Here is a 27,607-nt window from a genome sequence, read left to right on the forward strand (position 1 = left end):
TATTAATCAACTTTAATGAGGTGAAAAGTTAAAACATCAGGGTTTTTAAAAAAAAACCTGGCATCGAACGTCGATGTGTGTGTCTTTGTCTATATCGATTCTGGTGGGTTTACCTGACATCAACTTATGCCCTATGGTTCCGGCAACACAATACCTGAAAGGAGAAAAGAGATTTACTAATTAATATAAGACAATTACAAGTGAAACTACATCTCATGGAAAGGGTTATTAACAAATGAGATGCATCCAGAATATGAAATGAGGGAAAAAGTAATTTAGAAGGCAAACAAAATCCAAGATGAATGGAATGTTAAAATTTCCAACTAATTCACTTTTTAAACATAATAACACTCATTCAAGATGCGCTAGAACTTCATGTATTAGTCCTTTGAGGTGAACTTGGTGTTGAGGCAAACCAAAGAGCATGCTTCCATTTATCTGCGATGCAATTCTATATATCAGGATATCTGGTCGCTAATATAAATTAAAACCTGATTTTTTTTTAGATTTATATGCAAAATTTTGAGTGGATTGAATAGGATGATAAGGTTGTCAGCCTTCTTTCGAAGGTTTTAAATCCCATGGAATGAGACTATCCCGATTTTCCTATGGAACGGGATGCGCCGCTGTCCCAACATTTGGGATAGGAGATGTCTCAAGACGTGCCAATCGGAAAGCTGAGACGATAGCAGGACGATCCTGTCCTGACACATGGGATAGTATCCCATCATGATGTCTTGCAGGATGACTTGAACCATTGCTTCTTTCTGTCTTGTTATGTAGTTTCTGGTAAAATCATCTTGCAGGTCCATGACTGACAATCTATGCACCATTAACATTAAGGTAATCAAGATGTATATGCAGATTAAATGACACCATGTTATGGTGATTGAGCAAAATAAATATGGTTCCTATGAACCAACCCGCTCACCGAAATATGCATTCTTGAAAGTCTTGCAAGCAAGGTCTGCCGTACCGGTACCGGTGGCAGCCCGGATCGGTACGTACCGGTCCTATACCGGTCCCGTACCGGTTCCATATCGGTTCTCCAACAATAAGCTACCGGTACCGAATTCTACGCTGATCCGGTATCGGTCCCAGGCCGGACCGGTACGGTAGACCATGCTTGCAAGGGTATAAAATTTAATCGGCAACCAGTAATGCTAACCGACAAAATTGAGAGCTGTTGGAAGGATTTTAAATTGCTTCTATGATGGACTTAAGTGCTGATTAACATGGCATGATACATACCATGGTAGTGCATTACCAGAAAGCATATACTGCGTGCCCCTAACTTACTTGATAGTCTCCAAGTGCACGCCAAGCACTAGCATGGAAAAGCACACAATATGTATCATCCCATTACCATGCTGGCATACCATACTTCAACCCTTGGCTTCTATACTCCCTGTTTGTGGAAAGTTGAGACCCACCCACTTAACAGCACACCTAGATCTAGACCTCCTGATATGAGAGATGTGCTTACATCTTTGCTGAACTTCATACACTGAGCTTGTTGCATTGCTCCTTCAAATTGAGCAAACATTGTTTGGTTGGCGTAGAACTTAAGAATTCCAATAAAACTGAGAGAATGCCTCCTGAGTCACTTGACTAATACTTCCAATTTTATTTCGCTAACCTTTCTGGCCATTTTATAATGGCCATGAGAGAAGAAGAAAATAGATAATTTTACAAAAGAACAGAAGGATGTGAGACGAAATGGATGAGCATTATCATACAACATCAATGTATTAAAAAAGAATCACTTAAAAACATTAAGCTACCTAGTCGCTCCCAGTAACTCTTTATTAAGCAACATAGTATTACAGCTAAATCTTGTTACTTGTTCTTGATGGACCTTAAGCAAGTAAATACATGCAATATAGCCATAGCCATTCACAACTAAACAGGATCAGCTTTATGAACTCTCATCACCAAGCATTCCTATTTAAGCCTACTAATAACTCTTTTTTCTCAAAAAAGGCTACTTCTAACTCCTCATTCACCAACCACAACTAAAACATGTGTAAACTATGTTTTACACATTCAATATCACTAAATTATACATCTAACAAGCTTTACGCAACAAAAATCATTAGCTCTATCAAACTGGAAAAACTTGAAGTACTACATGAAAAATGAAAAGAGAGTACCCAGGAAGTGTAACAAGATTCTTTTCAGATGGTGCCCATTGCTTGAACACCTCAAGCGAAAATCCTCCACTAATCATCCCAGGTGTTGCAAAAAGAACACACGGCCCAGAAGCATTTATAAGGGAGCGGTCAAAGGGGCATACTGTAGCATTGCAAACCATAAACAAAAGTTAAGGTTATGATAGAATACACAAATAAGTCAGAAAACAAAAAAAAAGGAGGTGAGCATTCTTTTAATTTGTATTTGATAGGAAGAGAATATATAAGCATTTAGATACAATAAATTGCACCAAATATCATATCCAACATAACATGAAAAAATAAAAGCAACTTATCTTACTCTTGGTTTTGATCAAATAACAGTTCACAACAATTTATCTTACAGTAAATTGCATCTATGATATGTAGTTGTTCGATCACGTAAATTCTAGATGACAAATTCAAGCAACATATATTCCACATAAAACTTAAGAATCAGAAGGCTATGAAAGATCCTTGAAACTTGGTTCAGTAGGAAGCCGATTATTCATAGAATTAAGTTTAAATGGTAAGGTTACTGCTAAGAATCAGTGAGAATCAGGTGACTCTGATTGGCTTTTCTAACTATAGTTATAAATCAAAATGCATCGATCACCAACCAGCTCTAGGTTGAGACATGTTGATAGATGCAGCTGCACTTTAGTTATGGTTATTGATATCATGTTGCCGAAGTCATGACATTGAATGTACTGTACAACAAGGTGTGCAACAATATATAATATTATCAATGCTATTTCTTATAAAATATGTCTCGAATAGATCATTATTGTGAATGGCTTAGCAAAAAAAAAGGAAAAGAAATATGTTAATAAGACAATATGCTCGGTCTTTCTTTAAGTTAATGCAACTATTAGCCTAAAAACAATCACATGGTTCCTATTTCCAAATGTTATGTTGATACAAATATCATACAGAAATAGTCCAATAAAAAATGTACCATGTTTGAAGTCGAATGTATTGCGTATTGCATAAGTGTCTTTGATCTTTTGGCTGGTCCATCCAATAAGCATTTTATAGTACTTATTGGCTTGAATTGTCAAACCTAAACAGTACCATTAGAAAAGTAGTCAAGACCATAAATATAATACATGTTGAAATTATACATCACTATGGATGCAAAACTGCTAAACATAAATCACATGCCACCACAAAGCAAATTAAAACTAGTTGACATATGGAAGGTTTATGTCTTTTTCATGACATAAATAGATAATATATATCTATTACACAAAAATCAAACCATACAACTCTAAAAGGTGGATGGAAAGGCACTTCAATTTTCTTAAAGAATTCAATTTTCACAGATTAGTGAGAGTAAATCAAATTAAATTGCACAAAAACAGGACAGTTAGAGGAAATAATAAGGCTCCATGTTCATTAAAGAACTGAGCAAACATGATGGAAAGATAGGGAAAATTGAATATGCAGAACTATAGAATCTGGAATTATTCTGATCCACGATATTTGCAGAGATGTGAAATTAAAGTTAGATTTTTATAAAGATGAAAGAAACCTATATTTCATTAATTCATTTTGGGTATCATATGGATGGCCATTACCGGCCATATGTAAGCCATAATACTATAATATCTTAACTCCTAAGAAACCTATTATGCCTTTATTTCAGCCTAGCACCAGAAGGCCATTGATATCTTGGCCAAAATGAGCCAGTAGGTGCATCCAGTACATCAAATATATATATATATATATATATATATAATTATATAATTAACAGTTCTGCACATCCCAAAATCATATACAAATTAGGTAAAATAGATACTAGGGTCTCAACTTAATCCTCGAAAAACTATTGCCAAAATCAAATATGACAATTGGAAAAATTAAAAACTCAACTTTAAACCCAGTGACTCATCTAACTCTAGCCTACTTAGTAAATCAATGCCGCCTTAGAACATTAAAGTGTAATTTTGATGCACGGTAAGATTGTACTGAACCAAGCAACAACTTAATATCAGTATAAAGAGGAAGGTTAAGAGCAAATACAGTAAAGTGGAACAAATTGATAACAAAATGGTATGTTTTTATCAACTTCAGTTGCTAAAGACAACCCCTTGCAAGTGAACAAGGACACGGGAGGAAGCTTCTAATAAAAGAAGTTGAAGACAAAAAGAAAATGATGCACGTGGTCAAAAATGGCACAGGAAAGCTTATCAAATAGAGGCAACCATCTAGCAGAAGGTTAAATGGTTATGATCATCAATGTATTCCCTGTAACTGTCAGCAAGCAACAGCAGATTCAGATCATCCATCCTTTTTTTTAATCTAAAAATTTACATCATAAATTCTAGACAAATTTCAGAGTGTTGGATGTCTCTGCCCATTACTTTTCAAATAGAGACATCATGGTTCTGGATGGTACAGGTTATGATAATGAAGCTACCTCATGATGCTTGCAAATCCACTATCAAATTGCATAATCCATAGTGATCTAACACTCAAATTCATTAGCAGGAATTCTGAAGTGCCGGGACTATAGATTGTATCCTACATAAGAAGTGATTCCATGAGGTGATTTTTTGGGAGAAGGAAGTTTAGATCTCAAGCATATGAGAACTGCAACACAAAGATCTCCCAGGATGTAGCCATCCTAGTACTTTCTATAGTCAACGTATGCTAAATTACTAGTTTTCTAAGCATATTCTGAGCTTACATGCTAATATGATAGAACCAATCTTATAGGGAATTTGCTTAAGTAATGGTCAAGAATACTTTCATAGTCAAAAGTCAAATGGTATGGGGTATCATGTTAAAGGATGAGGATGACAAATCCAGCTAGAGAGATACAAATAGAGAAAAAAGAGGTTAGAAATCAGTAAAATGGCTGCCGATGTTCTGTGTTTTGGATCAAAATTTCCAGTATTTTTGCTCGAAATAGGACAGTTCACTTCAATAATATACAGTGATAATCTTGACGATGGTATTCATGACAGCAGCAGGCAATCATGCAAAGTAGAAAAAAATAATAGCAAGAAGACCTTCCTCCATATTAATTCACAAACAAACTGAAAACAACTCATGCAGTTTCATCTCCCACAGAAAGAACAATAAGATGAATGCATGCTGGAGAAAAATCAAAGATTGTGAACACTGATGATTTAACCATGAATTCATCTTCTCCAATATTTCTCTCTTAGGGTTGGGCTGCCACAAACCCCAGGGGCACGCCATTAAATAGGTTGGATATGGAAACTGTAATTGACCCGACCCCTAGCATGACCTCATCCCCTACCACATGCCCGACCTCATGGAGGAATTTTGGTGGAAGAAGCAATACCGGAGGCGTTGTGGAGGAAGAACAACAAGAATACGGAGAGATAGGAGGGAGACTGAATTTTCTGATAACAAGGAGAGTAGATTGATATTTGATGTTCTTCTTCTGGCTCATTACATGGGCCTTATATAAATGACTACCTCTTCCCATGTGAACCATATTTCCCATTATTGTTTCACCATTTTTAAGGACCCAAGATCACAACTAACAGACAACTTCTAAACAACCTTGACACATGCATCATTATCCCAACTAACAAAGACCCTTGACTTGTTGAAACAACAAGGGCTGTCAAAAGAAAACAACCTCATCTAGGAATCTCAACCAAGTAAATACCATGTGCATTTTCCTCCAATAGCTGGACTGTGTGTGCTTCCCACCAATGGTATGTAACAGAAACATGTCAGAGAGATCATGTTACAACATGTTTCATTCCTAACTTCTAAGCCAGTAATGGATGCAACATAGCTAAAGCAAACTATCCACAAATGAAATGGAATACCCACATTCTGGGTAGTTGATTCCAAATTTATGAATAAAAGAAAAAGAAAAAAAGACAAATACAACTAGAATATACCAGCTGAGAAGTAGATAGGAATCTTTAAATTCATGCGCTCCCAATAATCATCCAACAATATACAGAGTTCCTAATGGACATTCAGTAGATGTCAAAATAGCGCATAAAAAGTATAATTGAATTAATAACAATAAATCTCAAGTTTGGAAAAAGAACTATTGAATCAGATTGTGAAAATCATTCTATAATGAAATCTAAGCTTAAGCAATAGACATTGTTCTGGTCCAACAAAACTAACATGCAATCAAAGTGAAAACCTAGCAAAATATAGGTCCGTAATGTGTCTTAATATTCTTTGTCAGGTATTTCAACAGTGTTGGAGGCTGAATACCTCGTAAGTCGATGCACGTTTAGTCGATGCCCCTAGATAGCATCAAGGTGCTCTTTGTTATGATCCACTGGCCTACACTTATGTCCATTTCATTGGTCCAAATTATGCCAACATCCAATGAAATTCAGATATCACTTAATTTCTGAAGTGTCATTGGGATCCCACAGTACAAATGACAAAAATATATAGAAGTAACTCACTTGTTTTCTTCATAATCTCCTTCAGCCATTGTGCTCTCCAAATATGTTGCTGACGGAACCGTATCATTCCCAGTCTTTTGCCTTGCTAGAACCAACTCCAACCTCTTTTTCTAGAATAGACCTTTTTAAATATTTTAATTTAAAAAACTGTTTTCCATCCAGATGCACATTGTGCTATATATTGGCTTATTCTTTCACTTTTTTTTGACTTCCTTTCCTGCTCATATTACTCTATCTTTATTCATTTTGTCCAAAACTTACTTTTTTTCTCTAGGACGAGAATGACTTGAACATGCTCGGATTACCTTCCCTTTCTCTCCTTTTGGTTTATTGTTACCTCCATTCCATCTGAAAACTTATCAAAAATTATTTTCATCTTTGTAAGCGCGCCCGCGCGCGGGGCAATGCGCGGGATACGGGGAAACACGTCCCCGCGTGGGGAAAGGCGGCGCTTTGGCATCCATATTGTGGCATTTAATGCGCCGCGCGCGAGTCCTCGTGCGTGCTGCAAGCTTCCACGCGCGCTTTTCCGCCCGCACTTCTCTGCATTGTTGGCCGGTTCGGTACCGGTACAAACCGGTCCGAACCGGTGCCGGTATGGCATACCTTGGTATGGGCTGAACCTGGTGGTTCAGTTTGGTTCGACTGACCTTGTCTCAAGGTTCTTGTCAAGATAAGTTGGTGGGTGGAACACCCTGAATGACCACCAGACTCATTACTAACATGAGAGAATTTGAGATAGAAATTGACTCACAAAATGTCGAATGAGCTGAGATTTTACAAAAAACAACCTTGTGAACATTAGTTTAGTGATGACTTCACCAAGATTGATGTCACCGGAACTTTTGATACCAAATACTTTCATTGCATTTGGCATCAAGTTAGTTTTTCAGCCCAACCTAAATCACCTCGATCAAAGGTTTAATAAGGAAGATATGGTTGTTTTAATGAACATTGTTAATGCAGAATGAAGTAGACAGAGAGAAAATTAGGAAATTGTCATTCCACGACCAACTCAAATTGAGGATGATGTTTTTAATATTCTTAATCCTCTTTTCTTGTTTCCTTATTTAAGAAATAGTTGTTGGTTGAGTTAAAAGTCCTATTATTCTTAGAAAAGTATTTTTTTTCTTATTATCTTTATTTTTCTTATAATAATTGTATCCTCTTGGAGCTAGTTAGTCCTATAGGCCTTAGGAGCCCCACCATTTTAAAATCCCATGTACTCTCTCACTTTCCAATCATAGAAAGCAATGAAACTCTTATTCTAAGATTTAATTTTCTTGCATGGTTGCGGCCAAGGTTCGCCGTCTTGGTACCAGACCTCGTACCGGTGCCACACTAGCACAGTATCGGTATGGTATGATGCGGAGTTTTTTTAGCATACCAATATCAGGTAGCGATATCGAACTAGTATGGTACAATATACCCCGTACCGCCCGGTTCAGGCGGGTACTGCATGCCTTGGTTGCGGCACTATGGTTCAAGAGGAGAAAATGGTGCAAGACTATGTTGAAGGAAGAAAGACTGAGAGGAGCATGTTCTATCATGTAACTCTTTCGAGGATGAGTAACTTTTTTTTTTTCTCCGAGTAAAAGGCTTCTTAACAATTTGACTAGTACACACTTTGTATGAAAGTTCTATTCATGAAATGACTATCATTGAAATTGACAAGATTTTATATTTTTTTTGTTTTTGAACAGAGAAAAGATAGGATAAAATATTGGAAAGGAATAAAGATACAGAATGTAACGAAAAGACAAAACACATGATAACAGAAATTCAATAATCATTTTTTTTTCTATTCTAGAAGATAGCAACATATAGTACTAATGAATTTAATCCATTTAAAAAAGCAAGCCAAAAACCACAAAAAGCTTGTTAAGCAAGAAATACTTGAAAACGAAAGAAAACAAAAATAACTTGGAGTATTCAGTACCTGAGCTCTCCCCAAAGCAAATGTTGGTATTAGAACTTTACCTCCCCCACTAATGCATTTATGGACCTGAGAAATAGGATGTATCAGTATATTAAACAAAATCCATCACTAGAATGGTCAGATTAACATGCCATCTGTATTACATAAGTGAAAAAAAGATGGTGACAAAGATGGTAGAGCAAGAGGTGTAAGGTGTAGATTTTGTAGCATTCCATATGCAACTACATGACTTAGTTATTAGTTGTCCATAGACCACATTAGAGAGAGAACATATCTGTAAGCGTACATATTGTAGCAGTATCCCTCAATAGTAAATTGCTACGTAATCACATTAAATCCCGCATTTTCTCCTAAAGTTTCCATGTAATAAGGATTTGTGAATCACTTCCTCAAACTTGTGTCTATGGAGGACTAGATCATTAAAGCCCATCTTCTAATGCAATTACCCATTGAAAACTTTAGAAAGGTATCTTTGTTCAAGATCATGCATTTAGGATGAGAGCAGGTTGTAGGGCTTGATAGTCAAATCTAGGCCAAACTTCTTGTTTCCCAGTGTTTGGACGCTTTTAATTCCAACATCATGATTTTTCCTTTTCCGAGATTTTTCAAATTTTGAAGATTGATATTTTAGGTCTGGTGGTTGTTAAAAGAAGAAAAATACAAACAAGGAAAATGTGAAACCTTGGGAAGGAAAACATGTATTTGGGAAGTTATACTCAAGGTAGAAAAATATTGATTTCATAGATTTAGAAGATTTGAGAAATTTTATTACAGGAATATTGTTAAGGGGCACCGCTTTCATGCACATGAAAAGTTCTTCCTGCTACATGTACCCCCTAGTCTAGAGGATCAGTGTAAACCAAGTAATTGGTTAATAGTACATGGGGGTGGTTGAATACCAAGTTGTTAAGCTAGAAATACATGAGCCTAGGAACTATTCATGTGCATTAATGTTTAGTTTAAAGCATTTTCTATATTTCAGAAACAAACATCTAGAATTATAAAATCATAATCTGTAGTTTCAAATAACATATAAGATCATGAAGTATCATTATTGTTAAGTAAATCAAAACGGACCCCCAAATTGAGTTTAGGAGTTCCTTTTGTTGTGTGAGTCCTAGGATCCTCTTCTTTTCTGTTTTAAGGTGATATTAGAAGTCATAAGGGTCAATTTGATTTATTTTCTAATTTAGAAACTTATCAGAAAGTTTTTAAGATTTTTAGATCTCACTACTATGACTAGGTTTCAACTTCAACCCTTTAAGTTAGTTTAAGTTCTAAGTTGTGTAAGCCTCCACATATCGACAACAACAAGGGACTGTCTTGACACCCATGAGGCTGCATCCTTGTTTCATGCAAACAGGTGACTTAACAAATGATGCAACATAGAAAGGGTGGGAGATTACAGGGTTCAGTGCAGAAGTAGGGGAACAAAGACAAGAAAGAAAAAGAAAAAAGACAAGAAGGGTCAGTTTCCCATTTATGTGTTCTCTCCATTTTTCTCAACTAGACCTCTTTGCTTCTTTTCCTTTGGTCTAATCACAACAGATAGACAGAGATCAAAGGTGAATCTTCATGGTTTATTAGAATTTTAAGCCTTCTAGGGTTTGCTAAAGGAAAGCAAGGTTGAGAATTAAGTTTTCCAAAAAAAAAGAAGAAAATTATGCTTTTTTCATTCTACATTTGAACTTCCTCTTGAAAACTATCGGTTGATCAAGGTCAATCTGAGGCTTGAGGAATTGCATCAGAAATATAAATTTTGCGCCCTCTGACAGCGAATCAAGATTTTACAATCTTCAAAACCTGCTTTTCAAATCCAAAGTTCCCAACTAAAAGAAAAACTACAATTTCTGATATAAGATAACCAAGGATCATTGAAAGAAACCAAAATGAGCTTCATGTAGAAGAATGAATCTATAAAATATGGGTCAACAATGGAGGTTATTTTCATGTAGAGTCTTCATGTTTAGTAAGTCAACAAAACAGATATTTTTTTTCATTTTCACAAAAGTCTCGATGACATACTCCTTGCTTGTGATCTTTTTAAGAAATTTGACATTTAGGGACAAACAGGACATTTTAACCAGCATCTACATAAGTTGGCTAAAACAGATGCTCAAATAGAAAACTAAGGCCCCGAAACTTGAAGACAATGAACAAAGAAACTAAATTTTAGAATAGAAAAGATCAAAATGAAATTTTGACACTAGTAATTTGCCTAACCCAAGCTACTAGTCTAAGGTACATTTATCACACTAGAAGGTTCATGCTAGAATAATCCTCCAAACTAATGTTGCAAAAGATTTGCAACATTATGCGGCTTGAAGCATCTAAAGATTAAATAAACAATTTTAGAAATTCTAAACAAAGTGTAGATAAAACCATATATATTATAAAAGTGGCTTTAAAGGTCTACTATAGCTTCCATTAGTTATCCTTAATTTAGCTTATGTTCTGTAGTCACTTGGATATCCTTTCTTTATCTTAACCCTCAATATTCCTTTTTCTCGTATTAGATCAGTCGTAATTATTTTGTGTATATATTAAAGGTTTGATACCTCTTATTCTTGTTTTGATTAAACCTGCTGTCTTTAGAGACTAGTGTCAGAGCACATGTAATGCGTATGGCTGAGATGGGGACAAAATGTGAGAATATCAAATGCTGTGATAAAAGCTGTTAAGAGAGATGAAAGGCATTTTAGTAATTATTGTAAAGGTAGAGTCAAAAAGAGGGTGGACTGGAGGAATGTAGCCCTGGAGTTCCCGTCAAAATGGTACAGATACAAGGTACTTATTTATTTTCCCCTCAAATTGTTGTCTTCAAGGATTTTAGGGTTTCCTTGTTTCCATCAAGACCACCACATGCTTATTTCTCATTAACCTTCCACCTTTTCATGTTGGGCCATATTGTGCTATGCATGATAAGAACCATCACAATCTACACATGGATGCCTCCTTGTCATAGACATTCAATTCAACTATGCAGTAACTATGCAGGCTGGTTGTTCACCATGATGCACTGATCTTATGGGACACAATTCAGAGGAACTCTCTTCTTCCACATCAATATTGCTTCCAGACTAGGTCCATCTCTACCTCATCATGAGCATCCAAAGCATGAAATTATTCAATAAATATGCTTTACTTACATTCAGAAAACGCATTGGCACATGTTCATGAGTCAGTAGATGCTAGTGTCATTCTTAAAATTCACAAACGAAAATTGCATTTATTTAAATTAAGAATTATGTAAAGAACAAAGAATCAAACTAATAACCTCTAAAGCATGCTAAATACATAGAATTATCTCCATGAAAACAAAAATTATTGAATTATGCTCCTTCCTTTATAATTTAAACTTCACTTTTCAAACAAACAATTTTATATTTAATTATAATATATTTTGTACGAGTACAGCCTTTGATCTCAAATTTTGCTTTTACTCTCCGATGCATCTCAAATCTAACTACTGTGTCCATGTCCTCCACAAAATTCATAACCACCAAACAAAACCAACACTTTGTCTCCAAATAAATGCAATTTTCAAAATCTCTTAAGTTTAATAGGGTCCATGCAAAATTATGAGGACAATGTTGTCATGTTAAGTCACATTCTTAATATTATGGCCGATATTTATTAAACATCATCAAGACTGCATAGGACCTAATCAATCCAAACTGAAATTTTAAACTCCATCTGAAATCCCTAAGTCAATATTATTATTTTTTTAATATAAATGTACTCGCAATTTGGCTCATTTAAGAATTGGCAAGTTCATCTTGCTTTAACAAATTAAACTATCCATTAGTTTATGCAAATATTGGATTTTTTAAAAATCGTCTCAGTGTGGTTTCAAGAAAATACAAACCCTACACATTGGTGCAATCTTATTTTATACAAAATATAGGTATTCTTTAAGAACATCACATAATCAAAGGTTGGATTGGCGATAGGGCAAAAACAAGCTGAGCAGCAATGCATATATTGAAAATGCTGCTAAATTTTTTATTTTTGATGCCTAGCAAATCTATACCAAAGCTTTTTATGGTCCTTTTTAGATTTCCCACCAAGGTTTTAAGTCTCCATATTGGACCTTGTACCAATGCCTACATAGTACGGCATATGCCCTCATACTAACACATGGTAGAGTGCGGGGGTCGGTGCACAACCTATATGATGTGTCAGTATAGGGGTGTACTGAGCCCCTGTACCATATTGATACCATATCGTGCCAATACGGACAACACTTAAAAGCTTGCTCAAACTAATAATATCCTCTATCCTTTTATATGATTGTCATATGGAAAGTTTTGGCTTGGTGAAGTTTCAAGTTGAGTAGTAGTTCATTCCTCTAGTCACTGCTCATATCACCAGTTCAATATGGTAGTCAAGGACTGACAGAGTACATAGGGTAGGTGGCGTCAAGTAAGTCCCTGAATACTGTCCCGCCAATCACTGACTGCCATGTCGAACAGGTGATTTGAGCAGTTACTAGTGGGGAGACATTTAGCATTTTTCATTAAATTGTGTTAAAAGAGATCTAGATCTTTTTAGATGATATGAAAGGACTAGGAAACAAGCTTTCCTAGTAGTTTTAATATCTAAGAAATGGCACACTTGCAGATTAACAATTTTAAATAACTGTCAGTTATTTTAGTTGAAGAAAAAGAAAGCAAACCAAGGTTTGATAGGAACCCCCTCTCTTTCCTTTATATCATACTCTATTTATTCTTATTTTCTTCAGTCTTTCTCTCCTTACAATTATTCTACTTAGTCATCGATCTTAAGACTAGTGCATTTAGATAAAGTGTCAGCCTTATATCCATCATAATTTAATTCATCACATATGTCAACCACAAATTCAACTTCGTCGATGTTCTAAATGGTTTGTGCTACTTCCTCACTGATTTCATTACTTAGAGATGCACATGATTTATGTTGAGATTCTTTCATTATTTGGTTGGTGGACGTGTTGATTTTTCCAGAAAACTTTAATATGGCTCACATTTCTAAACATAGATGAGTAACTCTTTAGCATTGACAGTCACCTCTAAGCAATGTCAAAGCAAGGGAAAGTTATGGACCTCATGAAGTGGAAAATGGGTCCCACAAGCATCACAAATGTTTTGAGCCAGCTGGCTAAGGAATAGACCAATGCCTGTGATTTTTATCAATTTAGCAGAACAAGAAGGTGGTGGTTGCAAGCAAGGGCACTACAAGCTATGCAACAAGACATTGCCCCTGCTAGTCTGGACACAACTCCCTACTTTGTCAAAGTACTACATGGAGAAATCATTGAGGTTTTGTTAATAATGGCCTTTGATTTATAACCATATTTCTAGCTTAACTTCCAAATGACTTTAACAGTTTATTAAATCCTTAAATTAGCATTTTAATCATGTATTGATTGTCATTAATATATGACACTAAAATTTTATTAATCATGCTGATATATGACATATCCAGAATATTTTTGGGTTCATTCTCTACCTGCAATTTTTTGGTAATTTTAGTGATTATTTCTTCTTTTTAAGACTTCATGATGATTTTTGCTAGCAGTGTCTCAGAGCAAACATAAGAAACCAGTCCCAGCTGAAATAGCCAGCAACCCAGATATGAACCGTTGCTTGGGTGGCTGAGGATCAAATATGGTGCAATATGTTAGCCAGCTTTACAAGTCAGTTCCATGGACGGGATGATTTTGGAGGCAGATATCTAGCAATCACAAGATCGAAGCATGACATTCCATGAACACTCAAGGGTGTTCTAACAATGCTCTCAGATTTAATCAGATAATTCTACAAATGTAATGCATGAAAAAGGTCAACATACAGCCTTTAAGAACTCCCGCTCTCGAGCATATTTGGAATCACGTATAGTTGTTGCATATGTAGATCTACAGAAACAAAGAAAATGAATGATCATATAATATAGTAAAAGGAACATAGCTAAAAATGTTCAAAAACAAAATTATTTTTGTATTCAAGAGAATAACAAGAGACGGGCTTGAACACACTAAACAAAAGACGACAGACAGTGCTATTTTAGAATCAAATAGAACTTCACAGATGCCATTATGGAAAGCTCCAACAACAAAAGCATTCCAATAAAAATAGATGTAGAAAAGCCAATAGCAAGAGCAGAATTTAAGTTGGAATATATAAACTTCAGAAACAATAATTTGACTCACATAATTTCATAATTTTTCTGAAACCTCATTTCAGACCAACAGAATCCAAACTTCCTAAAAGAATGAATCAGGATCTTTATGGGTAACCATAGCATTCAAAGATTAAAACTGAAGCTAAACGCAGCATCCAAAATTTTAAAGGAAGCCCTAATTACAAAAATAAAGCCGAGATTTAGAACTTCAAAGCATCAAGAAAACTTGAAATCAACTAAAAGGTCAGGAAAAAAAATTGAAGGAACCATTTTTTAAAACTGATTGGGCTTTTATAGTTTTAAAACACTATAGGTTTTGGATCAACTATTCAAGAGAAGACACAAGCTTCCAAAACAAAAAATAGAACTCAAATTCAAGTGAGATGAAAAGGTTACTGGCGAAGGAAACCATAGATTTCAGCCAAGACTATTGTTTAGAATATCAAGACAACATGACATTGACATGAAATATAAGATTCAAAATCATGATACTTAACTTCAAAATGCACAGAGAAATTAACTATAATATATTGCAAATGAAAACCTCCAAATCTTTCTCGAAGCTTCCCTTCTCCTCCTCCTCTCTCCCTCTCTCTTAAGTGCCCTATACGCTTTATTTTCACTCATCAGTTTGCCACCCTTAGCCTCTACTTAGGCGGTTTCCTTAATTTAATTCATTAGGTATGTCGAACCATGTTGGTTATCCAGGTCTATTGGGTTTTTTAGTTAGATGCAAGGTCCGCCATACCGGTACCGGTGGCGTACCGGTGGCGGCCCGGACCGGTCCCGTACCGGTCCGAACCGGTTTTTCAACAATAAACTACCGGTACCGGATTCCACGCTGATCCGGTACCGGTCCCAGGCCGGACCGGTACGGCAGACCATGGTTAGATGACTTAGTAACTCAATAGGCCGAGTATTAAAAAAGCCTTAGGAAACAATTCTTATTTATTTAAAATATTAGATAAAAATAACAAACCAAGGTCCGTCGTACCGGTACCGGTCGGCGTACCGGTGGCTGGCCGGACCGGTACAGTACCAGTAAGGTCCGGTCCGTACCGGCCCGGTACGGTGCGGCGCCGTGGTTGTTTTGAAAAAAAATGATACGATGCCGATACCGACCAGTACGTAGTCTGTACCGGTCGGCTCTCCTAAAATAACACCCGGTACCGGATTCCATGTGGATCCGGTACCGGTCTAGGGCCAGACCGGTACATACCGACCCGTACCAGCCGGTACGGAACGGTACGGCAGACCATGTAACAAACTAATCCCCATTTCAATTCCATAAAGCACTCCAAAATCCAAATTCCATAAGGAAAAAAAAATAACTTTCCAAATCAAAAACTAATGTCATTCTCTTCGCGATAGGTCAAAATAGTGACTTTTAAATTCACAAGTATCCTCAATTCTCAAAAGATCATAAATGTTATTATATATATCCAAACGTTGCTAAGACTCAAAAGCAAGGTCGGTAAAACCGGTACCGAGCACCGTGCTGGTTGTCCGGTGAGACGAGTCGGTATGGGCCCACGCCGTGCCGGTTGTCCGGCAAGACGGGTCGGTATGGGCCCACGTCGTGCCGGGCCTGTACCGACATGGTAGAAGAGGCGAGGGAGAGAGAACGAGAAAGGAAAAGAGAGAGAAGGGGGAGGCCAAGGGAGGCCGGCGGGGAGCCGGAGAGCCACCGCACAAAGGAGGCAGAGGTCGGAGAGCCGTCGGAAAGCCGCGGAAGAAGGGCTTCTTCCAATCCTCTATTTCGTTCGAAACAGGGGCCGGAGGGAGGCTTTTATTTTTGAGATTTTTAAGTAAAAATCCGCAAACCAATTGCCGATTTCACTTAAAAACTTCAAAAATAAAAGGAGCCCCTCAGGCCCCTGTTTCGAACGAAACAGGGGACCGGAGCGAGCCCTTCCTCCGCGCGGCGGCTCCCCGGCCTCCATCGGCCGGCTCGACCTTTCTTTCTGTTCCTTCCTATCCCTCTTCCTCCCTTCCTCTCTCTCTCTCTCATTTCTTTTCCTCACTTTTCTTCTTCCTCCGGCGCTGATCTCATTTTTGTTGCCGGAACCGTCCTGATCTGCTACCGGTACGGCTCGAGATGCCCCGAACCAGATGGTTCAGAACGGTTCCACCAACCTTGCTCAAAAGTCTAGTAAAAAAAAGTCACAAATTTTCATTAAATATTGTGCTAATCAAAAGATAGTGCTTCAACAAAATAATTCATTCTCAGATTTTGCATATGTACCTTCTAAATGTAGGTTGGCCTGTGACATTCTACCCCTCCTTAAGAAAAACTTAATCCTCCAAATTTGTAATACCATATAACTAAATGAATGAGGGTACTTTTCCAAAATTTCATCCACTGCTCCCAAAATGGTTCTTCTGGAGAGTGGTTCTACCATAATGTCTTTTACCAATAGAAGTAACAACAGGTTTTTCAACATAGGTCAAATCATCCCTAATTTTAATCACCATATAATTTAGACACAAACACAAACACACACACTAGTAACAGGAAAGTCACAATGCACATTCGAGAAAATAAATAAACATAAAATTTTAGATTCTACTATATATAAATTGTAGAGAAATAGTGGGAACTCTTTCGCATTTTTTTATTCTTGCCACTCTTGAAAAAGGGATTGGAATCAAACTCTGAACCAAAGAGGAAGAGAAGGATTCAGAAACTCACCTCCTAATAAATAGGATCAGAATTCAATTAACTTTTCCTTTTTTTTCTAAAGACAGGACTTCTTTTTTCTGTTTTCCTTAACCAATCAGGATTATTTAAATAGGAGTTAGTTACATAGTCTAGGAAAAATGGAAGGGCATCTTCAGTTTGAAAAAATGACAGACGGAATCAGGACAAAATAGCATATTATCTGAAAACAAAACTTGCATTTTTAAATAGTATATATGTATAATTTACCTATATATATATATATATATATTGCGTATATGTATGAATATGTCTATGTGCATATATACATATGCCAATGGATGTACATAAACATGTACATTATATATCTGCATCCTTCAATGTTTTATGCCTCCCCAATATTCTCAATGTTATTTCACCAGAAAATGTTCTCAACATTATATGGTTTTTGCCTTCTCTCAAGCACGACCCTTTTCTCCATGATCGCCTTCTAATATCCTCAATTCTACTGCCAAGTACTTTTATGTGTGCCTAACTCATACATTCTCCCAGAATTTTTCCACCAAATACCTAACACACTTTGCAATCTACCAAGGCCGCATAATGTTTGGTGTTGTTTCCGTGTCTGAATTCCCCATTTTCCCCGGAATACTATATTTTCAACCAATCTACTTCGACACCTCATTTTCAGGCATCTATTATTTCCTTTTTCTTCTTTTTCTGTATTCTTTTTTGTTACTAACACCAGGATCCATAACTGCTAGTCTACTACTTATGGATCCATATTACTGAGTAGGTGATGAATTTTAGCATACTGATTCACAGATGCATTTTACACCAATAACCAATTCTCCTGGTATGTAAGAATCTAATTTTTGGATCTAACAGTAGTAACATGCGAGAAACTCAGCAGGGTGAGGATCAAGAAAATAAATCCATAATGTTAACAAATTAGATCCATGTAAGTTGGTTCCACTTAAAGCCACTTCAAACATAGATCTCCCTCAAAATAGGAATGCAATAAAGAGACCAGATTTAATACCTACACAAATGGATATCAAACCCATGACTTTTGATTTTTGAATGTACTGCTTGAAGGGATAAGCTATTAAGCCGTTGCTATGTTAAAAGATCTGAAGTCTGAACATGTTTTTCAAAAAGCATATAACAAAGTACCATAAAAGCACATCTTTCCCATGCCCAATATAAGAATATATTTAAGTTACAAAATCAGTATCAAGTTGTTTCTTCGAGAATTGAGGTATATTTTTCAAAATTAAAGGAAAAAAATAAGTAATTCATATAAGATTTGTGAACCACCTAGTGGGCACCACCAGAATTGTGTCATTTCTCAAGAACAAGAAAAATCCATACTCACAAGATTTCAGATAAGTTTTATGTTCATATATTCCAGGCATATAGCAGTGTTTGCAATTTCAGTATGGATAAAGTTTTGTTGTACTCTGTTATAAGAAGGTCCAGCTGTAAGCGATCAATTTGAGCTGCTCCAAGATGTCTATCCGGTGTCATATTGTAATCCCCAGTGTATACCATAGCAGTGTCTCCAACTTTTGCATAAATCATTGCAGCTCCAAGAACCTTAAGCATGATTTAAATAAATTAATATCAGTAAGACTTAAGAGGGGCAGAATTACACACACACACATATATATAAGAAAAGGTGGAGAAAGGAAGCGATTTAATTTAAAGAACCTATAGCATACGAGAAGTTTTGGCAAAAAAATGTATAACCAAAAGAATGATATGATCTACAGTTTTACACTATACATCACAGTCCGACAAACATAAGAATGAAAAAATGGGCTAGCACCATATAAAGCAACGATGATATGGTCAGCCTATATATCACATACTATTGCAGAGGCCGGGTACCTCACCCAACAAGGGATAACCAGAAGATTATTAATTGCGGTCTTTGGCCCCACTCAAGTAACCAAGACCATGGCAATGCACACCAAATGTGGGATTAACGCACGCCTGTACAGATTCTCACAACTATGGTATTGGACTGTACCTCTATTTCAGCACTGCAGCAGCCTATAAATCAATGTTTTCATCTAGAAAAGTAAATAAGCAAACTTTCATTTGCTGGAACAAACATAGGGCATCAGTAGATATTGGAGTAAACATGATGTAGATATAGTTCAGATACTCCTATAAAATTTTGTACCAGCTGGTAGATTCTATGAGCAGAGAACAATCCCTCATATATGTAGAGAGAGAGAGAGATCTTATAATGATCGAAAACCAGAGATATGACCTGGTATCCTAGAAGTCAGTTACAAAACCAACACCAGCAAACTGAATGAAAAGAGCAGCATTAGTATTGAAAGAACATTGTTCTCAAGTGGATCAGCTAATAACAACACATTTTTCCAATCTCATATAGGCCCAGGCATTATGTCTCTGTCCAAGCTTTAAAGCTAAAATTTTGCACTAAATGAGAAATTTATGGCTCAAGAGGTTCATTGTTCGCGACAACTAAATGGAGTTTAAATTATGTCAGGAATTATACGATGGACTTTTAAGGATGTTGGAAACCCAGCTCATAGGATGCTGTTTTCTTTTACATTGCTTATTGTTTATGATGTTTTGGACCCAATTAGTAGTGGTTTGGGCTCACTCTAGGAATTCAGTTTCTTTGTCTGAGTACTAATTCCTAAATGAACTCAAATTAGGTAATGAAAACAGCCCAAGCCCGATTATGAAGTCCAGTACACTGGCCAGCTGTAAGAGTCAGTTGGGAGGTTTATTTTGCAGGGCTCTTCCTCTTCCTGTCTAACTTCTTTCCATTCTTCCTTTATTACATCCCCATACTCTTTAAATTTTGTGTCAGATTTCTTCACTCAAGACTCTGCTGATTTTCTTTTGATCTACGGATCTAATCAAATGCATCTGCTTTAGTTATGGGTTGAAACAATCAATTTTCTTCCTGTGCAGATACTGCTGATATACTGCTTAATTGTTGATTCTCTTGGCAGCTAAGCAAATTGTGCAGAAAGTTAGAGCTGGCCTGATCTGGAATGATCTCTTTATCAATCATTTTCATATCCAAAACCCCTTTCAACCTGAATACCAAATTCAGACCATAAGAGTCCTTTATTTCTTCATTCCCTCTTTTTCCTCTCAAAATAAAAATATATTCATTTCATTTTCAGAGAATCCATAAAATTAACTTAGTATAAATTTCTCAAGGCACTAGAAATCCCATTTGATATTCCTCAACCTTTGTGGCCAAACTAGAAACTCTAGTACAACCTCTAATGCTTTCCTTCTTGTTAAATTCAAAATTAATTTAAATCTGTCCACTTTCTGCAGCAAGAGAGCAAATCTTTGGCTTTCTTTTAGAATTCTTTCTAACTCATTACTTCGCCTACACTTGCTCATAGTGCAGCCCTTTCTCCGTAGGGTGTTGCATCAAGAAATCATAAAACCTATTCTCTTCTATTGATAATTGTGATAAATCAAAATTACCTTCAGGAAGAATGAATAAGATATGGAGAAAGTAATTGGAAGAGAAATTATAATTGCACAGTGCAAGAATGTTGAAGATACAAAAGCTTTGACAGGCAGAGCTTTAATAACATGACTTAGAAAAGGACAGAGAACGAATCATGCCAAAAAACTTAAGTGCAACTAACATACATGCCCAGCATAATAGGCACGGATCTGAAGATCTTTATCAACTTGGACAGTCTGCTTCAAGTCCAATGTTGTAACTACAAGAAAGATGGAGAAACATATTAAGCAATCATGCTACTGACACTACAAGCATACAGAGTCATATTTAGCAAAAATGAGAGAACATTAAATAAGATAGCACATGCATCTCACTCCCATTAACCTTAAATAATTAGCCGCAAAAAATATGTTGCTCCAATGAAGGATTGGAGAAATCATCAGCAGAACACAATATAAACCAGCATGTAGAGCACATACTTCATAGTAGAGCTTCAATGTAGATGATGCAGAAAGTGAAAAGTGAAAATTTACAGTGTCTCGTCTGTAGATGAAACCATATAAGACACTTCATGTGACAAAAAATTCTATATTCTTTTATTTTAAATACTTTGACGGGCATATATGTTTATCACTAAATCATATCCAAACATGCAATTCTATCAAGCAGATAATCAGTCATTCTTTCATCGTTTCAAAAGCCCTATAGCCAATCTTGTGTTCATTAAACCTACAGGTGACTGACCAAAAGCACACAAGTAGCACCAAATCCTAAATCCCAAAACTATATAAAAGTTTGAATATTCCTTCCAGTGTGAACATTTTTGTAACCTGAAGATATGAAGATACCCCTTAAATTTTAAATAATGCAAAACCACACTCTGAATAGGAGTTCCTCAGAAATCTAAAACAGCAATACTCAGATTGTCTCAAAAAATAGTCCTGTATGCCCCAAAATGGAACAATTTGCACACATAAATACTCTGCAATCTGCATGCACTTCCCCACCAAAGTTCCTATGTTTATATTGTTTGTAATTCTTCCCATCCCACCCCAATCCCTAGCCCCACCCACCACCCTCTCACGTGCCCTCGAACGACTCAAGGTCAGTGGTACACAGACCCGACTAGAATACTTACCATAAGAACCCATTAAATTGAGCATGTTGTTTTTTGAAACACTCTAATCTGTAGTGATTTTTCTTTGTTAGGACTTTTCAATAGATGAATTCTAATAAAGAAATATCAACCAATACTCTCATCAAAAGAGCCTTCATAGGATCCAGAAGGTTTTCTTAATATCAACAAGATCTTAAAGATAATAGACTTCATCGATGTTGAGCCACTAATTCACTTCTCAGGGCTTTTAAAGCCGGCTATTTTAGAGATTGTTTGCAAAGTAGATAGCGGCAATATCCAAAATAATGGGGTCTCTACTAAACTATTAGACCATTATAGTTGAAATAACAGCCATTATATACCTAATTGACTATCGATGATCATCACAACAAATATACTCAGCCATTATACCACTAAAGAGAAAAACAGCATTAGTTATTAAACTTTACTTTAATAGGAAAAACGGTGAAAAGTAAATTAACTGCCATTATTGTGCATGCTCGCACATATTAACATACTGAGAAGTGTTGAAATTGAAATAAAAGCTATTATAACATTTTTTGAGCTATTATTTTATGATTTGATAATATTCTAATAAACAAGAATGATTGTACTGATGCTTAAAGAATAAAATTTAACTAATATTATGGCACACCATATGAATAGTTTTGAGTTTGCCCTCTCATGGATTTTAATGATTTGAGGACACTTCAGCTAGTATTAGATTCCTATCCACTAATAGATTTCAGCTACTTGAGAACACCTCACCCGACATAACAGCTTCTGATATCCATCTTAGTTCTGTTATGAAAAATGATTTTCCATTCAATTGGTCAATCCTACTAATGTTCCTCCCTAGTTGTTTTTACCTTCTGGAATCCCAAGCACACATGTCTTGCCTATGCTCTTGAGGGATCAGTTGCACCATGATCTCATCCTTTAGATCATCTCAATTTCAACTCACTTTAACATCTCTCGTGCCTGACTGTTATCCATGTCCCTTTGATCTCTCTATCAACTCTCTTTAGTCAATCATCTTTGTCATCGAGAACATTACATGCAAGATGCATGTGACATGGAAAGGTAAGAGTGGAAGGGAAACCTGAGGTGGGTCGCCATGAAAAAGATTTGAATGTTGGAGTTGCTACAAAAATTAAATAAGGGAAAAGAATATGATGAAGATACTTGAAATAGCTTCAAGTCTAATAATCGCTCTTAAAAGAGAACTGAAAAATATAGACAAATAACGTGTGTCCAATGGTGGAGTAGAACTCAAGAGGTGGAGACGTGTGCCCCCATGTTCCGATCATAATAGTAGAGATAAACTCTTTTCTATCAATCGTCTCTTTTCACAGGAATCACATTTTGTTTATTTTGGGGTAAAGCCATGCCATACTTGGAAGGCGGAAGTAGTAGGACAGGTGAAGCAGCTTAAATGAAGGGAATCAACTACATTAATGATCTATATAATTTAGAACTTACACCGATTATATTTTTTATTACTTTAGAATATTTTTATTTGCAACCCGTGCTTGAGCGCGTTAATTATAACTAGTTCCCAATAAGAAAATTGAAACTTCGGATAAAAATCAACAACAAAAGTGTATATAGCTAGTCAAAAACTGATAGTTAAGAAAGAGTCATTAAAATATGGAAAAAAATAACTTTTATAATGATTTTATCAATTAAACATATATATGATCACACAACAAAAGAATGGAATAGACCTATTTGATGACCAAAACTCTATCTTGGAAGCAAGATTCACAATACTTGCACCGGACTCCATATCGGTAGGAGATCGGCACGGTAAAAACCAAACCGCTTTGGTACAATACCAGTAACCAAGAATAATATTTTTTTTTGTTTTCAAGGCTTTTAAACTTCGTATATTTAGTTTTGAGTGGCAAATAGGGTTTTGCAATTTAAATATAATGCATTTTAATTCTTTATTTTATGGACCTAAAGTATGGTGTGACAATATAATACATGTTAAATTAATTAAGTATCACTCCAAAAATGTAAAATACTTGTATGATAAAATCAGAAATGCAGCATACATGCATTTGTTCAATTCCAAGTCAAGTGTCAACGTCTCCCATACCTGCTTACCCTTCCACTCTCTCCCTCTCTTTCTCTTATCTCACCATGAAATAAAGGGAGAAAAACTCCTTCTCCCCCAATTTTTGAGGCCCAAAACTGGTATGAGGCCCTTAATGGGCTAAAACCACTCGAAACCAAGTGATTCCATGCGGTTGGGCCTGATAAGGATCAATTCATTCTGGTTCAAGCCAAAGATTGTACCGAGACCACAAATTGTTCCAGTTCATGGTCGGTACGATCTGATACTGACTAAACCGGATGGTTCAATATGGTATCATCTACCATGCTTGGAAGAATGGATAAAAGGAAGTTTTAATTCAAAGGACTACATGGCAAGTGTGGAGCAATTAGCAAGAAAGCGAAAGAGTGATAAACCTAGTAAGAGAATCTCAATGATACATTACTCATCCATATCGTCCATGTTACTTAATAAATAATCCTTCAAGAATTACTAAGTACAAGAAATTAACACATACCTTTCTTCATACAATCCACAATATGTTCATAACTAAATTGCTCTTCCTCTCCTCTTCGCTCTACCATAACTTTACGGTAATCTTCTAACATCAATGGGGCCAAAGCCTTTGTAGGATACTGCATAATGAGGACAAACATAAACATTAAAATGCACGTTGCCTCATTAAATTGAGATGCTTAGCATTCCATGTCAAAAAAATAGAAAGAAAAAGAAAAAAAGAGTAAGGCTTTCCTAATTATAGTTATCAAAAAATAATTTTAGCAAATTCACTTTTAAGCCATATTATCTGATGTTGAAAGGATTCTAACAAAAATAGCGAATGCACGTAATTATACAAGGAAAAAATACTATCAAATAATTTTAGTTAAAAATGTTTTTAATCCTAGTGAATCTTCTTTCTAACTTCTAACTAATCAATATCATTTTCATTGTAACTTAAGCTTCTCATTCCTTAGCCTCTTAGAGGATATGACAAACTATATCCAGTCTAAGTTATGAATTTATACTACAAATTTCTCATTTTAAAATTGGACGCTGCTCCACACATGGAGGATCGGGCCAAAGTGCCAACTATGCCCTTCATAGTACAGAAAAAAGAGAAGCTGAATATGTTTCAGGGAGGTTTTGGGGGATACAAAGCATTTTCCTTTATAATATGTTTATATACAGAAATACATACATAGGTGACTTTTATAAGATGCAAAGGATGCAAAAGGAGAACTTTATATACCAAATACAATGATGGTCAGGGGCAGAACCAGATTTTCCCCTTCATGGGGCCAGCATACACATACTTCTAAGACAAAAGTTATCTGCTAAAATGATATATTTATGTTGACGAAAATTGTGTTAAACTTTTTTTCTCATTAGAGTTGTGCTTCTGTACATTGTCAAATCTATCTACCCCTAAACTAATTAAATAAACTATCATAGACAGATTTACTCATATGAACAAACAGGGGCTTGTAGTTTTATAGATTATGAATTACATCTTGTCTTATATGATCAGGCAAAATATACAATCGTTTAGGAAATTCTAAAAAACATAAATCTACTTATGATGATACTGAAATACATGAATAAAATTCATTTTGAAAAGTTAATGAGAAAGTATTACAAGTCCCAAACATAAATCAAAAAAGTATATAATGTTACTTTTATATGTAAAAGGAGAAAGAAAAGGGACTACTTACCCTTTCTTCTTCAAAGAAAATTCCTATATGTTCACAGAAAAAACAATTTAGAGAAAAAAAAAAGGCCATCAGAGAGTTTGTGAACTTACTGTCATGAAAATAGGCCCCTGATACCCACAGACTTCTGTAAAGTAAGGAAGGGCTCCAACATGATCCAAATGGCTGAAAAATATAAGTTTCAAAAGATAAATTCAATATAATCCAATTATCTAATTCAAAGGGGTAAATGAGTTAGAACCACATGTGAGGAAGAGTTGGAATCGCATATGTAAGTTGCTGATGCAATATAATAAGATTGACAAAAAATAAATTATAAAGCTGCAGACTTTTAAACAGGAAGTCATTCATCAGAACAGAAAGTTAAATGTTCCTCTATAAATACCTTTCGACAAAGTAGAGTTTATAGATTCAATTCTTGGAGCCACATGATTACATTTTCATTTCTTCTTAGTGATAGTTATTTTTTGTTTTGGTTTAATATTCAGTTCAGTTCTCCAATCTCCTGTATTTGATAGCTTTTCTTTGATCCACACTTCTAACTCTGATGCAGAAGAATTGGGTATTCTTGATCTCTATTTCCCCTATAAATGTCAGAGAGCTAAGTGGAGACCACTTCCATCTTTACACCACTGGCATTGGGCACACCCGATGCATTAACAAGGAAGCATGGATGTCTATGATCCACAAAGAATGCTATTTAAGAATGCATGCAAGGATGCACAATCCACCATCAATTGTTGTTCTCATAACATTGCTGCCACCACTTGATCAAGGCCGGCAACATCAATGATAGTGGGAAGTAACAAAGTGAATGGCACCCACTGCTTGTGCCCCATCTATAATTAAAAGAAGGTATCATGATCCATGGCTTATTAAAGATTTTTCTACCAGACTTTACATGTGCAATGCACACAGTGTGGACAAAAGAACCCCCAAGTGGAACCTCACAGACCCGTGTTTGCTTTTAATAGTAGAATAGATTTTTATGTAACTTCATAACCTGCAACTTGGCAAAGTTGCACCCAATATTCTACACATCAGACTGGAAATAATACCCCTAACTCCCAATGCAGATCAAATGAGAAGACGATGTGGACCCATAAGCAACTTTTGCTAAGCCGTAGTTTGTCTATTCACTATTTCAGTAGCGTGTGCCTGGAAATAATTTAAATAAAATTTCTTTCTATACTTCTGAATGATCTAATTAAGACCACAATCCAAAAGTTCTAGCAATTGTGTTCTTCTTTTAGTTTCATTTATTCTCCAATTTACAATGCTCAAGACCCTCTAGAACAAAACTATTCGGCAACAACATGTTAAAATTAACCCTTTAAAAAAAATGATATCAAAGAATGGAATGATAAGAATTTCTTACAAGTGAGTGATGATGATGCAGGTGAGAGCAGAATTGAAATCACCGGTCTCGGATATGAGAGAGAAGTCGGGATAGCGGCGGTGGTCGAGATAGCCCATGTGCATCCCGCAGTCGAACATGATCCTCTTCCCCCCGATGGAGACCACGACGCAGCTCTTTCCAACCTCTTGCCCCGCACCTGAAAGTAATTCGGATTCCAAATCTTCGTGAAAGTCTCGCGAACGAAAAAAGAAAGAAAAGGAGTAGAAGCGAAAGGATTGAGAGGGGATGGGATTGGGAGTATATGGGATTTCGTACCTAAGACGAGGCATTCAATCGCCATGATGGACTGCAAATGTTTTGGAAGGAAGGGTGGAGGAAGGGAGAGGGAGATACCGGTTTCTATCGGTATCCGGTCGGAGGAGCAGCGCCGGCGGGCCCAGGCAGGGAGAGAAATCAGCGGCGGGGTACAGATGAGAGCAGCGGGAGCAGCGGCGGCGGAAGGGAAGGCCACTGCCGGCTAAGGAAA

At 36.2% G+C, this 27,607-nt stretch overlaps 1 protein-coding gene across 2 annotated transcripts in view; it reads right to left on the bottom strand.

Moving 5' to 3' along the window:
• CPSF73-II (cleavage and polyadenylation specificity factor 73 kDa subunit-II) overlaps positions 1–27,607 on the bottom strand; it is a 34,169-nt gene extending 6,562 nt beyond the window's left edge. For both annotated transcript variants that reach the window (XR_005513857.3, XM_008791053.6), the window contains exons 1-12: positions 27,397–27,607; positions 27,100–27,277; positions 25,814–25,886; positions 24,530–24,647; positions 21,019–21,092; positions 18,815–18,951; positions 14,364–14,427; positions 8,532–8,597; positions 6,062–6,131; positions 3,130–3,234; positions 2,154–2,295; positions 58–154 (exon numbers count right to left, since the gene is read on the bottom strand). Coding sequence is in view for 1 of the 2 variants with exons in the window: in XM_008791053.6 (XP_008789275.4) it covers positions 58–154; positions 2,154–2,295; positions 3,130–3,234; positions 6,062–6,131; positions 8,532–8,597; positions 14,364–14,427; positions 18,815–18,951; positions 21,019–21,092; positions 24,530–24,647; positions 25,814–25,886; positions 27,100–27,277; positions 27,397–27,421 (1,149 nt within the window). In the remaining variant the exon portion in view is untranslated. The remainder of the gene's footprint in view (positions 1–57; positions 155–2,153; positions 2,296–3,129; positions 3,235–6,061; positions 6,132–8,531; positions 8,598–14,363; positions 14,428–18,814; positions 18,952–21,018; positions 21,093–24,529; positions 24,648–25,813; positions 25,887–27,099; positions 27,278–27,396) is intronic.

The sequence above is a fragment of the Phoenix dactylifera genome, chromosome 18 (assembly GCF_051530095.1).
Source record: "Phoenix dactylifera cultivar Ajwa chromosome 18, Ajwa_hap1_PhDact_Kaust_v1.1, whole genome shotgun sequence".
NCBI lineage: Eukaryota > Viridiplantae > Streptophyta > Magnoliopsida > Arecales > Arecaceae > Phoenix > Phoenix dactylifera.